General features: G+C 44.7%; 1 protein-coding gene across 1 annotated transcript in view; it reads left to right on the top strand.

The window, feature by feature from the left end:
• Positions 1-15,000, top strand: part of sorcs1 (sortilin-related VPS10 domain containing receptor 1) — a gene marked incomplete at both ends in the record, with an annotated part of 211,539 nt that overhangs the window by 130,335 nt on the left and 66,204 nt on the right. Inside the window, 2 exons of the mRNA XM_083655821.1 lie at positions 504-571; positions 12,124-12,223. Coding sequence (XP_083511947.1) covers positions 504-571; positions 12,124-12,223 — 168 coding nt within the window. The remainder of the gene's footprint in view (positions 1-503; positions 572-12,123; positions 12,224-15,000) is intronic.

The following is a 15,000-nucleotide window of genomic DNA, read 5'->3' as shown; positions in this document are numbered from 1 at the left end:
GTGGGGGGGGGGGGGGCACAACAATGTGGTGTGGGCACAGACTCCCGGTGTCGAACAGAGATGAGTTTAATAAAAACCATATATCCATAAATATGAAAAAAAAAAGTGACTACAACCTCTCTCAAAATGATTGGTAGCACAAAATTGCGGGGGTTGGGGGGGGGTCATGTGCTTTTTGCGACATAATTCCATGGCTGACAAAATGGTAACACTGTATCTTGAGGTGTTTCTTTTTTTTCACGCTCAAGAAGTGAATTGACAGCCATCTGGAATCAGTTTGAGGCAATGAGGTGGTGTTGCGTGCGTGCGTGTGTGTGTGTGTGTGTGTGTGTGTGTGTGTGGCAAATGATCAATGTTCAATAATTTTTGACCACTGTTTGCTTTGCTTTCCGTCAATTGTGTATAGATATAATAACATGTTGACCAGAGGTTCGGTCAATAAGCCTGTGTGTGTGTGGGTGTGTGTTGTGTATTCATCGCATTGCTTGTTTTGTTTTCCGCAGGTGATTCTGATGCTGACCAAGCTGTTTGACTTCAACCTGAACAGTGTGACAGAGAGTTCATTGTGGAGGTAAGCTTATCACACTACAGTACATGAGCTCCTAACATTTCTTTAAACCTCCACAGGTTCTCGTGTTGGCACAGCAAATAGCAGAGATGACTTTGTGTGTGCGGCTGTGCGCAGGACTTTGCTCTACTGTATGTCTTTTTGATGATTTTAAACTGGCAGTTTGTGCTGCTTTTACCACCACTCTGTAAATAGCAAATGAATATTACCTTCTTGGATCGCATAATACGAATCAGTCAAATATTTCGAGATCCCGATCGAGGCAAGAGACTAAGAAAAATCTGTCAATTTAAGAGCTGGAATCGTTGACTCTGTTGTCCCCTCAGTACCAGACAGTACCAGAAGCGCCTCACATGAACGTGTGAGTCACAGATCAATGGCATTGATGTCGGTGTTGTCCAACAAATTGCCTTGACCAGCCTTGAACGCAGCATCGCCCGCGTGCAGCACCATCCTCATGTCTCAAACAGGATGCCGATGCAATCTGTGGGAGATGCCTGTACATTTATTTCATATATATATATATATATATATATATATATATATATATATATTATGCAAGTTCTTTTGAAAATGCCCCCTGGAAATAGAAATTTTACTGACAGATTCCAGACCAATTCGCATTTACAAAAGCAATGCAGTAATATAATGTATGACTTGGTCTGGCCATGCCAGGCCTATGTTGATATGAAAGCCAGTCTTACAAATTGCATGCAATAGCCGGGCCGCAGTTTGTTTGTCTAAGTGAAAAGAAGAGCTGGATTTTGACAAATGACAGTTTTTAATAGTGGAGGATGGCAAGAAAAGTGTGACTTTTCCCTGCAGCTCATATTATAGTCTAGAGTCTGACTCATTGCCAATGATTGACACCCATTGTCCCATCTAGCAGTACAGCTCAGTCTAAATGCAGCAGAACCTGTTTGAACGCTACTTATTTGTATCTCCCTGCTCCTTTCCAAGGCTCACCGTTAACAGCATCTTTCCCTAATTCCTCCTTTGCCTCTAGCAAGCCAGAGCAAATTAAATACTCTTAAATTCGTTCCACATCACTATCATTCAACGTGATGGAATAACATTTTGGGCTGAGGGAACAATAAGGCTGTTAAATGGACCTCTGTGTGAACCACTAGTGGTGGTGTAGGAATGAAATTAACTCGGGTAATTTTTAGAGTAACAGTTCTTTTCAGAGTAAAAGTTGTGAAATGAATCTAGTGAATTTAAGCAGGTTTCGGGCATTTTAAATGAATCATTAATTTGGACTCGCTGCTACTTGCTGCCTTACCTGCCATAACTGCCATAATAGCTTCATTCATAATATGAGCTAATAAAGGAACCATTCACAAACTTTGTGCACTGGAGGGACGATTTTGGAACATGCATTAATTATCATCTCAATGAATTGCCTTGCCCAACAAAGTACTTAGTATATTTTGAGCAAGCAACTTTTACATCACTCTTTTCCATTAACGTGTCATTTCCTTGACAAGTTCTTTGACTCTGATTTGAGTTTTGAGTGAAATTTAACTGAAGTTCAACCACGAGAGACCAGTTGGTAAGATTTAACAAGCGGCTTTATTCAACAATGGCATGGCAGCTACTTTGGTGTATGACTCCATTGTAAGATGACGCCCCTCTTGTGGTGGGAGGGGTGCATCTGTTAAGCTAGGATAGAGAAGCCCCCTCCCCCTCCCCCCATCCCCGTGCGGGATTCTTCAGGGGTCAAGACTCGTTGGTGGCGGACTGGGGAGGTGGGTGGGGGCGAAACGAGAGCTCAGTGGAGACAAACAGCCGAGATGCCAGCTGCTGCTATGATTCGGCCAGAGAGGGAGGTGAGCTAAAATCTTCGCTAGATATTCTATGATGAAACTGGCAACGACTGACGTCATAACTGACGTCATACATCATAACTGACGTCATACTTGACTGACGTCACGGGCTGATCAGATCAGATATGAGAATATGGAATATGGAGGTCGGTCTTCGTGGGCTGAAATTCAGTCTGCGACCACACTAGTGCTGCCTCTGCTTGTGTCAAATAGTGGAGGGAAAAGCAGGCTCCTTCCAGAGGTTGCTCCAAGGCTTTAGCTCTCAACCACAGCAGTGGTAAATGTAGCGTTATATGGCCGCACTTATCTGCTGCTGGCCTAAGTCAGGTTCTTTCTCTGTGCAGTGGTGTTGATAACACATTACCTTCTTAATGGTGCGTCCACCATTGACTTTTCACTCACATCATTATGAATCTCAAACCTGGCGAGAACAGAGCTTCAAACTGTGGTAATGCATGGCTGATTAAAGCTGCATGTGCAGAAGCTAAAGAGATAGATTGACAAAATGACAGACAGATAAAAGACAGAGGGAGAGAGGGAGAGAGAGAGAGAGAAAGGAGGAGGGTAATGACAGAGAGAGAGAGAGAGAGAGAGGAGGAGGGTAATGGGATGCAGGCTAGCAGTGGGGATTTTACAGGAAGGAAGATGCAGAAGCAGAGAGTCGTACTTGAGTTGCTGCTTTGTGTCAGTCTGCTGGCACTGCTCAAGGTGAGCTTAAACATAAACTGTTTCAACTCTCCACGTCAGCAGCAAGAAGTCACTGTTTGAAAAAATGTGAACTTCAATATTGGGCAAAACCCTTCATCATACTCAAACTCAGGAAACCCCTGCACACTGACATCTCTATACTGTTTTCACCCCACAAAATATATTTTTCTGTAAACTAGGTTCTAAATAAAAAATAAAAATAAAAATAAAAAACATTGTCGTTTAAATTGCAATTGTATCAAATAGAGACAATTATATTATTATTGTTGTTGTTGTTGTTTTGTTGATATTGTTCAGCCCTACTTCATATCAAAGGGCAAGAGAAGCAAAATGAGTACATCGAGCATTGGCTAGCTCAGCTTTCTCTGGACAGAGTGCTCCCTCACTGCTGTTATAGGAGACAGTTTGTATTTCATCTCTAACTTTGGGTGGAGGTGAGTCCGTACCTGATGCCAGGTTTTAATTTAGACAAATACTGAAATAGGGCAAATCTGTGAGGTGTCAAAGGGAATGGGAAGCTCTTCTCTGTTGCAGCCCCACTTTGTGATTCAGCCTAACAAGTCGGTGTATTTTCACATAAAACTCTTGCCTAGTGTCGCTTTAAGAATGGAAGTTTGCCATCAAACGTGAGGGCAGCAATATGAAGGAAGGGGGTGGATGTGGAGGTGGAGTGAGTGAATGCTATTCACCTTATGTTCAGACCTTACAGTGGGCCAAATTCTTCCAGGTCCTTTTAACACTTCCGGAGGTCACTGCACAAAATAAGAGAGTTGTTTTTGGAGCGGACAGTGAAGGGGTAAAATAAAGAACGTAGCCTACTACTTTGAGCCGGTACACAGCAAGCAAGCGAGTATCCACTGTTAGCCAGGTCAGATAACGTTATCGTCGACAATGACGAGCACTTTCTTGTAAAACATACCTGGACTCCAACAAAGAAAGCTTCAGATAGCTGTCTCTCCTACGAGGCAGCGCGAGCCACTAACGTCAATAAGACCCGCAGACGTTAACGTAATTCCCTGGAATGCGAGACTTAACGAGCCAGTTACATGCCGTTGCATTCTTAGACATTGCCGTTTGCTTTTATTTGGTATGTTACATACAATTGGCTAAATTATTAGTTAATTCAGAGTTAGATGATATTGGAGCAGCGCAGCCATTTTTTATTTTTATTTTATTATTATTTTTAGCCGGAGGTTTTGATACGGCCACACAACCGGGTGAAATGGGCGTGGCTACATAAGGTGAATACTCCTCAGAAGATCTACAGTACTGTCTGAGCGGGCTGAGCCTTCCATCAAGTCATCTGGAAGACTCAGCAAAGCTGCCGTCCCGTCCGCCCGGCGCCTCAGCCCGGGCGCCCGGTCCGTCCGCCTGGCGCCTCGGCCCGGGCGCCCGGTCCGTCCGCCCGGCGCCTCGGCCCGGGCGCCCGGTCCTTCCGCCCGGCGCCTCGGTCCGGGCGCCCGGTCCGTCCGCCCGGCGCCTCGGTCCGGGCGCCCGGTCCGTCCGCCCGGCGCCTCGGCCCGGGCGCCCGGTCCTTCCGCCCGGCGCCTCGGTCCGGGCGCCCGGTCCGTCCGCCCGGCGCCTCGGTCCGGGCGCCCGGTCCGTCCGCCTGGCGCCTCGGTCCGGGCGGGCAGCGCTGCTGGTGGTGGCGCCTGGCTAATGCAGCGAGTGACCTCAAGTTTAACTATCCCAAAATGCCGCTCCCATGATCCTCCAGACGTGATTAATCAAACCCCAATAGAGAATGTGAGTGCTGTATAGTAGCTGTCTGTCAATGTACAGTAGACTTGGAAATTGGAAATTCTAATTAAAACCCCAGCGTAATAAGCCTTTTTAATAAGCGGACATAGCCATAATACTAATCTATTTCGGGGGAAAGTGAAATAAGGGAGGTCGAATCAAGGAGGTTTTAGGCTTTTGGTGTGCATGTTTTGCACGTGCGTGTGTGTGTGTGTGTGTGTGTGTGAGTGAGAGAGAGAGCGAGAGAGGGGGGGAGTGTTTCAGTAAGAAGGGAGGAGCGCTCCAGCTTTGATGGGGAATAGCTCAATCGCCTCCAGCATATCCAGAATCCACTTTCCTCAGTGAGCCATATCACCTTAATAGGACTGATATCATTCTTGTGTCCTCGTATAATGTTTCATTAACTTTGCCTTGTTTAATCCAACATGTGGACACTGAAGGAGCGCTGCCATGCTAACAGCCACGAGGCGGAGGAAATCACAGCAGTGTGACATTTTACGCCCCCCACACACACAACCATCGACTGGCCCTTCACGAAAAGGCACCAGCAAAGCCCGCAGAGTTGCGATGATAAAAGGGGAGTGACGAGTTCCAGCTCCGAATCATCGTCCTTGAGAAAGTATAATTTTCCATTGAATATAACTTTCATCTTGTTGAGCTCAGGTGGGGGTGAGGCGTTTTATCGCTTCATGTTGAGAGTTGCCGTGATACTAAAAGTAAGTCATTGGCCCTTAAATCAAGCAGCTCCGTGACGGAGGCCTCCGAGGGCCAGATCGATAGCCCCGATGATGTCATTGTCCCCGTGGTCCGGCGTGTCGATGGTTCCTGCTTTTGATAAACGATATTGCACTGATCCAGAAGAGTTCACCCGGTGGCCGTGTATTTCCTCGTCACCATGGCAACCGGCCCCTAATAAATCTCCAAAGGGGGTGTGCTGTAAATGAGAAAGTGTGTTGCCAATGCACCATGGAGACTTCTGTATTTTCATGGCTTGTTTGTCAAAAGTGTGTGTGAAGCACTCAGAAAACTCACAACGCTTCAATTTCAAACAAGTGCTTCAATCTGGATTTTAGAGAGGGAAAAATATGAAAACGCATCAATCAGTGTCACTTATTGCTTCATCTGAAGTGACGACAAGCGTTCTATGTGTGTTTTTGCTGCACTTTGAAGCTTTGCATGCTTTCAGCTCTTTCTTAAAGAAAGGCTTTGCCGATTTTCAAACCACTTTGTGTCATAATCTCGGTAATATAAGCAGATGGACGGTGCTTACCTTCTGTTTTCCACATGGAGAAATAGCCTTTTTTTCTGCCTGCAGAAACTCCGCCCCCGCCAGCTGTTATGAGTCATTAAGGCTCGTTAAGGCTCTCAATGCGATGGGCCTTTTTCACAGCTGCCATTTTGTTTCTAAAAGGCTAGGGTAAACACAGGTGCAACCGAATCATTAATTAGGACCCCAGCACTGGAACACCCAAATGGATTGGAAGTTGGTAACCCTAATTAATGTTTGGTTGCACCTGTGTTAATTCCTGCCTTTTAGACACAAAATGGTTGCTGTGAGAAAGGCCTATTCTCCCATTTCCATGTCCAGAATGCGTCATTCTGATACGGAAGTGCATGCCTGGAATAAACTGCAGAGCTCTCGGAGCAGGAAAACATGAAGAGAAGGTAAACACTTACCATCTGCATAATATTACTGACATTGTCGACAAAGCGGGTTGAAAATCAGCAAAGCCTTCCTTTAACGTGAAATCATAATAGCTCTTCGATTGAGCCCCATGCCTCTCAAAATAAACGTGACAGATTAGATGAGATTTTTCTAGACTTTTTAAGACGGCCTGAAATGTTTAATTTCAATCGAACACAAATTTCGCATTAGCGCTTTGACCAACATTGGAATATTTCAGCCCTCATCTCCTCCAGTGTTGGTCATGATTCAACTGTATCTATGGTCAGACGAGTCCAGTGCACCGCCTGAGGACAGTCCATCTGCTGAAACACACGCTCTGGGGGAACAGCTGTCTAGGGTTGGGAGGCACAACTAGTGTTGCGCCAACTTCGCATGCCAGCGGAACGCATTCTAAATAGTACATTTTAATCTTGTCGGGTTAACAGTTAATGATCGGTTAACGAGGGACGGCTGATTGCTTGATTGATTGATTGATGGCTTTGTTGATTGATTGATTGCATGCTTTGTAATTGTGTGTCGCACGGCACCCCTCCGCTTTATTATAGTAGTGAGATAATGCACTTTACTTAGGCTACCGAGGAACAATTAAAATGCCTTTTGTGACATTAATGGTCACGTTGAGATGGAAGCGTTGAAATGTCATCATCCACTGACAGAGACATGTGACATAGACTGTAGCAGTGACAATTTAAAAATGTAACATTATCTCACCTGCTCAGGGATCAGGAACTTTTCCTCTTGAAGATGACCTTGAATAGTTCACCCATGCACCACGAAGTGAGATACCAAAAATGCATCACACTAACCTACGTTTAAGAAACAAATAATACCTCATCAGATTATATTATTAACTTGCATATCACAACAGTCTTTTTTCAGCTACTGTATAGCTCTTTTTCTAGCTTTGTTGCTATATATTTAGCCAACTGGTTGCTAGGCGATTTGTGACGTAACTGTAAAGCCTCTACACACTACAGGCCTACCAGCGCAAACAGACTGAGTGTCAGACTCATGCAATTTGCACCTCTCACACGTACTGACGGTGACACCACACTCCCTATTTCCCACACAAGGAGACTTTTAAGGAATTAGCATAGCCAGCATAGGTACTCCTCCTGCCCTGTGTGTCTCTCATCAAAGAGTGCTCTTCACCCTCAGATGCAGCATGGAAGCATATTTTGCTATTATATATTTAGATTATTACGATCTCAGGAGTCTTCAACAGATGTGACTCAAAGCTCCCAAACCAGCCAAAAAATACATCTGCCAGCACTGAAGGGCATTGCAAAAATTTGTTTGTGTAATTTGAAATGATATTTTATTAGCCTACTATATTTGTGTTCGAGTCATAAACAAAGTTCTTCAATATACTTGTTGAAGATATACAGTATATCAAAATATAATAACCACAATATCCTTTATTTGACTAAAACTAGGCATCCTTCCCAAGTAATTAATATACTGTAATCTAATCTCTCAAGTAGCAATTACAGTGGATACCTGGATAGTGGATACTCCTCTCTCTCGCACCCCCCCCCCCCCCCCCCCCACACACACACACACACACACACACACACATTGCATTTGTGTATTATACATAAACTTCTAGAAGGGCACTCGGATAGCGCAAACCTCTGCCAAGTCCAATTGCTTGTTGGTGAGTCGGATCGGGATCCACTCCAAAATGTAATGGGTTCTTCCTTGGCCCATGCTACTAACCTTGCAGGCAGCTGGATTCATGTGAGATCATGAGATCACAATCACATGAAAACAATCCATTTATCAGCGTCATGTTACCATGCTACAGCCTTCCATTATGGAGTTTTATGAAAATCAGTATTTCCTGTAATCCTGCAGACAAATTAACAGACAAACAAACTGAAACCATAAACATAACCTCCTTGGCAGAGGTAAAGAGAAGTGCATTAAAGTTATTTATACTTACCTAAAGTATGATTTCTCCTTCATCCTGTGCTCTGTGTTGTAATTGCACTTTCTTTTCTACAAACAAAACAGTAAAATAACAAATATGGTTCAGTTAATTGCAGTTTTTGGGTAAAACTATCCAAAAAGTTATGATAGTCTATAGACCTCTTGACTTTGAGGAATTGTACACATACAAGCCCCCCAAATCCCCATTAGCATTGTATTGCTAGCTGTCATACACGTAAGAGGTAAGGTATGCTTGAACGTTGCTTTACTGCCAACAGCTATCTCTATTACCTTGACTGTTTTGCCTAACATTTGCCCTTTTTTCTTAGCTAGGTTAAATACAGCTATTGGCTTTGCAGCTGTCAAGCTATCATGCTTGCTGATTAGACAGGCTAAACTACTAGACATGTTGCGTTTTATGGTAATGTTAGGTACTGTACCTATATTTGAAAACACAAACTTTGGTCAGTAGCCTATATGCAACGCTGACCAAGTCTTTAGCAGTGACTGTTGTTATAACTTCATCAAGACACTTAAAAAAAAATTGGCTAGTTGAAAGTAAAGGTCCTTACACATCGGGAGCGTTTTTTTCGTGCGATTAATTTCGCGCGTCAATAATATTTTCCGAACCTATATCAGTTAATGCAACCGTGCATACCAACGGCGAAGTTTCGCCGAGCGTTATTGCTGTGTTTATTTTTTCGAACCACTGTTGATTTTTCAGAAATTCGCTTCCGACGTGTACACATCTGTGGCTGTGATTGACAGGTGGGTCAAAACTCGCATCGCAATTTCATGCCGTATATTCGCATCGCTCTTGATGTGTAAGGACCTTAAGGCAACAGGATCAATGCACTGATATAGAGCAACACGACAATTAGCATAGATCACATTACACTCGTAGCCAATTTGCCAACCTAACTGTTTGCTTAATGACTCACCTGCAGGTGATCACTTACTTATAGTCCAATTTGGTTTATGTACATTTGTACGAGGGCAGGGACAAGAGAGGGACTGAAAGTGTAACCTCCTGAGACTTTAGCTTTCCTTTGCCTAGGAAAAACAAAAGACAGGTGATGCCCCTCACTGCTTATTTCCTTGTGTGATTATAGACTATAGAGACATTTATCGAGATCTGTAAGACATATTTGTTGTGTATTTAATTTACAGATATCAAATTCAAAGAATGCAAGCAAGGTGCCGTATTGGAAAGGATGCATAACCAGCCCTGACCCCAGATCTGTCTCGCCCCCGGCGGTAGCCTACCCTCTTAAAGCGTGAATTCTACCGGACCGCGAGTGTCCGTGTGGCCAAGTGACGTCACACCAGCAGAGGGACGCGGCTGGGCGCACTAAGTCGAGTTTTCAAAAATAATGCTCACTTCCGCAAGGAGAAACCACATAGAGTATAAAAGCTCAAAACGTTTTCTCATCAGGATTGCGTGTCTTTCATTTCCGTGCGGCAGTCCATACAGCTATAGAATACGGACTTTAATCTCAGAATTCTGATTCCCCCCCCCCCCCCCCCCCCCCCCCGAATTCTGGAATATCAGGCCTTGAGGTCGCGACCCCACGGTTGGGAACCACTGATCCTAAACACTCTGTTTTTTTCAGGCCCCCCCATTTGAATTCCAGGGGACCCCACGCTTGGGAACCACTGACTTAGAAACTACATTTCCCAGGAGGTGGGTGGGGCCTCTCCGCACCAGGGTGCTCACACAGGTGTTCTGCATAAACCTTAGAGACTATGGACTCATTTGAGTTGACTGCTGCCTCGCATGGAAAGCAGGCGAGAGCAGCCAAGTGCAGTCAGGCGAGGAGGCATCAACAAGCTGAACACTCTCGACTGCACACTCATTGCTCCTCTTCTTCTTCTACAGTTTGGTTTAACAGCGTTTGGTAAGAGAGTGGGAGGGGGAGAGACAAAAAGGCCTAAAAGTGAAATGACTAACAGTGAGCTAGAAACATCAATGAACACTTCAGCTACATACTTTTGCCACAGAGGCCATACGATGGCACAGTGGCTCAGTGCTTACCGCTGTTGCCTCACAGCAAGAAGGTCCCGGGTTTGAACCCCGGCCCGGCCCAGGTCATTCTGTGTGGGTTTTACTCCAGGTGCTCCAGTTTCCTCCCACCATCAAAGACATGTACTGTATGTTAGTATTACTTTTTTTTCTGATTGCTTGGGCACTATTTTTGAAACTATATGGTATTTTTGCAAAACTCTCACACACTAACCACCACAAAACATTATACAGTATATCTCTTGCCAAAGCAAACAATTCTTGCAAAACTCTTCAGACAGTACCAATATAAGCCAAAAAAAGCAACACGTAATAAATATGAAACCTAGCATGAAAGAAACAGAAACACACAATAAGAGAATATAAATTTGAAAAGTAAAAACAAACAATAAAGAGCACCAGCAATGGCAGTGCAAGGTGCTACAATGAAATGAAAAAGTGCCATATAGTCATAGTCATATGTCATATTTTTTACGAGGTTGTGTGTGTGTGTGTGTGTGTGTGTGTGTGTGTGTGTGTGTGTGTGTGTGTGTGTGTGTGTGTGTGTGTGTGTGTGTTCTCTCGCAGTATTTCACCAAAGTGATGAATAGTGCACCGTATTTAAATTTTTATGACTGTATAAATGCCACCAAGGCAAATCCCTGTAGCCTGTATTTTATTGGACATAGGCCTACAAAATTCTGATTGTACCAGTGGTTGTTATTCTTTCATGCTTAAGAACATAATTGAAGTTTCTTGGCACATTCAGATTTGACTAATAGTGTAATAATACCAACAATAAGTAATACTGTCAAAATGCAGTGCCACAGGTTCAGCACAGTCAGAACATGAATAATAATAATACATTTTATTTGGAGACGCCTTTCAAAACACCCAAGGTTGCCGTACAGTGCATTAAAGAGACAAACATTGTAAAAGATGATACTCGGATAAAAACAACAAGCATGGCAAACACCATCAAGAGGAGTGTAGATCAAAGAAAAGAGAGGAGATACAAGGTGGGCAGACAACATAGATTGAGTGATGGATATGATTTAAAGTGAGTAGGCCAGTTTGAACAGGTGGGTTTTGAATGTGGTTATGGAGTCAGACTGTCAAAAAAAACGGTGGAGGAATAGTGTTAATATGATGTTTTATGCATTTTTGAGTGTGTGTACGCATGTTTGTGTGTGTCTGTGTGTGTGTGTGTGTGTGTGTGTGTGTGTGTGTGTGTGTGAGAGAGAGAGCGGGTGTGTGTGCGTGTGCGTGTGCGTGTGCATATACAGGCACATGTACAGTTGTGTGTTCATGTGTTAAACACTACACAACGCAATTCCTGGGAACTGGCACTGCATAGGACAGGAGAATTATTGCTTGGGCCGTATCCATTTAATATGCAGTGATAATGATCATAATAATGATTTATGAATCCATGCTGGGTCTTGTTGCTGTACAGTCTAAACAGCTGAAGTCACCGCACAGCGACCGTAATGTGGCGGCCCCCTGTATCCCGGCCGTGGCTCAGGTTGCTGTGTTGAGCATAAAAGGGACTTAATTGCGTCAGTGCTCTCTCCCCTCACGCTCTGAATTCTCCCGGGGATTTTTAATTGCAACAAGTCATTCATCAAGTGTTCATCAGCCCCTTCTGATTACGTTTCAGGTCAACGGACTACGGAGCGACGTACCAGAAGCTGAACGAGAAAGTGGGAGCCAAGACAATACTCAGCTATTTGTACGTCAGCCCCAACAACAAGAGAAAGGTAATGATCTGTCTTTTAACGTCTCCTTTCAGTTTGATAGTCGTTGTTTTGCTGTGTTTGCTTTTCCACCGTGGCTCAGTTTAAGGTGTGATATTGTATGCCGTGTCAAGTACCAATTATGTCCGATCCAGGTCCAATAGGCAATAGGCAATACATATTGATGTTGTCTGTCTCGCTGGCTGTGTTTGATCTCTTTCGCTCCCTCGGTCACACCCTAAAATGTCAGTGTTCATTTGTTTCCAAGGAAAGTAGCTATTGGTTGTTCAAAAGGTCGCTAGAATTCGCCAGACGGCGACATGCAAATGTGTATATGAATATATATTCTCCAGGCGCCGCGCGCAGCAGAGGGAGGGGGGCTACGCCGTGTGTATGACGTCATGTGCTGTGATCATCAGACATCTCTGGATGACGAGCGAGTAGAGCAAAACGCCATCAGCTGTACCGAATTATCAGTAAATGCTTTGGGATTCAACACTTTAATATATTGTTCCCCATGGTCAGAAAAAGTAACCAGATTTGTCGCTTTTGAGAAATATAGTCGCCAGGCGGGTCTGAGAAGCAGCTAAATCCAGTGACTAATTTGCCAAGTTGGCAACATTGATCAGAGAGATCCGTTATAATTCATTCATTAAAATGTGGTAGCTAGCCACACAGAGAGTTATCCGACCTCAAAGAAAATACTCTAGAATGTTTAATATTAATAGCTGGGCTATAGTTTCTCTTTTTTTTCCTCTGTCTCTCCGGAACTAATCAATTATAAAGCAGATGAAGAGGGATAAAAATGGTGGATGATAAATTCCAGTGTTTTAATCAAAGGCAGACAAGGATGGGTTCATATTTACAGCTGCTCCTTCACTTGGCACCCCTACCTACCCTGGCCTCCCCGGGTTTAGGCCAAGTGGTGACTGGAGCCATCTGTCTCTGCTCGCTCCTCTTCAACCTCTCTTTCCACGTCTCTCCCTTAAAGGAACATTCTGTTTTTTTACACGCTGGACCTTATTTCCAGCTTTAAATATGATGTTTAAGTCAGCCTGACAACTTCGGTTTGATTAGCATCAGCAGAAACCATAATGAGCTTGAACTGCAACCTTAAAACGAGGGAAACAGGGCATGTGAAATGCTGTATGTATGTCTTGTAAATAGCTTATTTTCCCACACACAGCGGGTTATATGTTTATTATATGAGAGAGAGAATGAGATGAGAGAGATCTAACATACCTCTGTCCTGCCGGTGTGGCACAGCCTGCTCTGTTTGCTGTCCGTCACATAGGTATTCCCGGCTGCAGCTTGCAATCCATATGACGTTACTCCATACGGGAGTCTTCTTCTGTGGAACAGAACAAGAAGAAGAAGAAAATAAGTACATCCGGGTCACTTCCATGGTTCACTCACTGTAGTTAGCTGTATGTATATACACTGATGATATTGATCTGTTTTAGAGAATATAAATTATTCATTTGAATTATATGGGTATTGAGGGTGTAAAATACACAGGGTGTAAAAAAAAACTGAATTTTCCTTTAACGTGACTAATCAGTACGGGTCATCTTCTCCACGTCTCTCCCTTAACATCACTCTAATCAGTACGGCTCATTTTCTCCCACTTAATTATCCTCTAATAATGAAGATGAAATGCAGCCCTACCTCTTTCCCCAATCCCAGCGGCCCACCCTCCCGCTCGGATCCGCTGAAGGAGGCAGTCTGTCAGTGAGAGGGACATCTGTGAGGTCAGGAAGAGCGAGGTGTCTGTCGGTGAGAGGGACATCTGTGAGGTCAGGAAGAGCTACAGTAGGTGTCTGTCAGTGAGAGGGACATCCGTGAGGTTAGGAAGAGCTAGGTGTCTGTCAGTGAGAGGGACATCCGTGAGGTTAGGAAGAGCTAGGTGTCTGTCAGAGAGAGGGACATCTGTGAGGTCAGGAAGAGCGAGGTGTCTGTCAGTGAGAGGGACATCCGTGAGGTCAGGAAGAGCTAGGTGTCTGTCAGTGAGAGGGACATCCGTGAGGTTAGGAAGAGCTAGGTGTCTGTCAGTGAGAGGGACATCCGTGAGGTTAGGAAGAGCTAGGTGTCTGTCAGTGAGAGGGACATCCGTGAGGTTAGGAAGAGCAAGGTGTCTGTCAGTGAGAGGGACATCTGTGAGGTCAGGAAGAGCTAGGTGTCTGTCAGTGAGAGGGACATCTGTGAGGTCAGGAAGAGCTAGGTGTCTGTCAGTGAGAGGGACATCAGTGAGGTCAGGAAGAGCTAGGTGTCTGTCAGTGAGAGGGACATCTGTGAGGTCAGGAAGAGCTAGGTGTCTGTCAGTGAGAGGGACATCCGTGAGGTCAGGAAGAGCTAGGTGTCTGTCAGTGAGAGGGACATCTGTGAGGTCAGGAAGAGCAAGGTGTCTGTCAGTGAGAGGGACATCCGTGAGGTTAGGAAGAGCTAGGTGTCTGTCAGTGAGAGGGACATCTGTGAGGTCAGGAAGAGCAAGGTGTCTGTCAGTGAGAGGGACATCCGTGAGGTTAGGAAGAGCTAGGTGTCTGTCAGTGAGAGGGACATCCGTGAGGTTAGGAAGAGCTAGGTGTCTGTCAGAGAGAGGGACATCTGTGAGGTCAGGAAGAGCGAGGTGTCTGTCAGTGAGAGGGACATCTGTGAGGTCAGGAAGAGCTAGGTGTCTGTCAGTGAGAGGGACATCCGTGAGGTCAGGAAGAGTGAGGTGTCTGTCAGTGAGAGGGACATCTGTGAGGTCAGGAAGAGCTAGGTGTCTGTCAGTGAGAGGGACATCTGTGAGGTCAGGAAGA

The sequence above is a fragment of the Poromitra crassiceps genome, assembly GCF_964638095.1.
Source record: "Poromitra crassiceps genome assembly, chromosome: 19".
Taxonomy (NCBI): Eukaryota; Metazoa; Chordata; class Actinopteri; order Beryciformes; family Melamphaidae; genus Poromitra; species Poromitra crassiceps.
The sequence above is the reverse complement of the archived record's forward strand: the minus strand, read 5'-3'. Positions and strand labels throughout refer to the sequence as shown.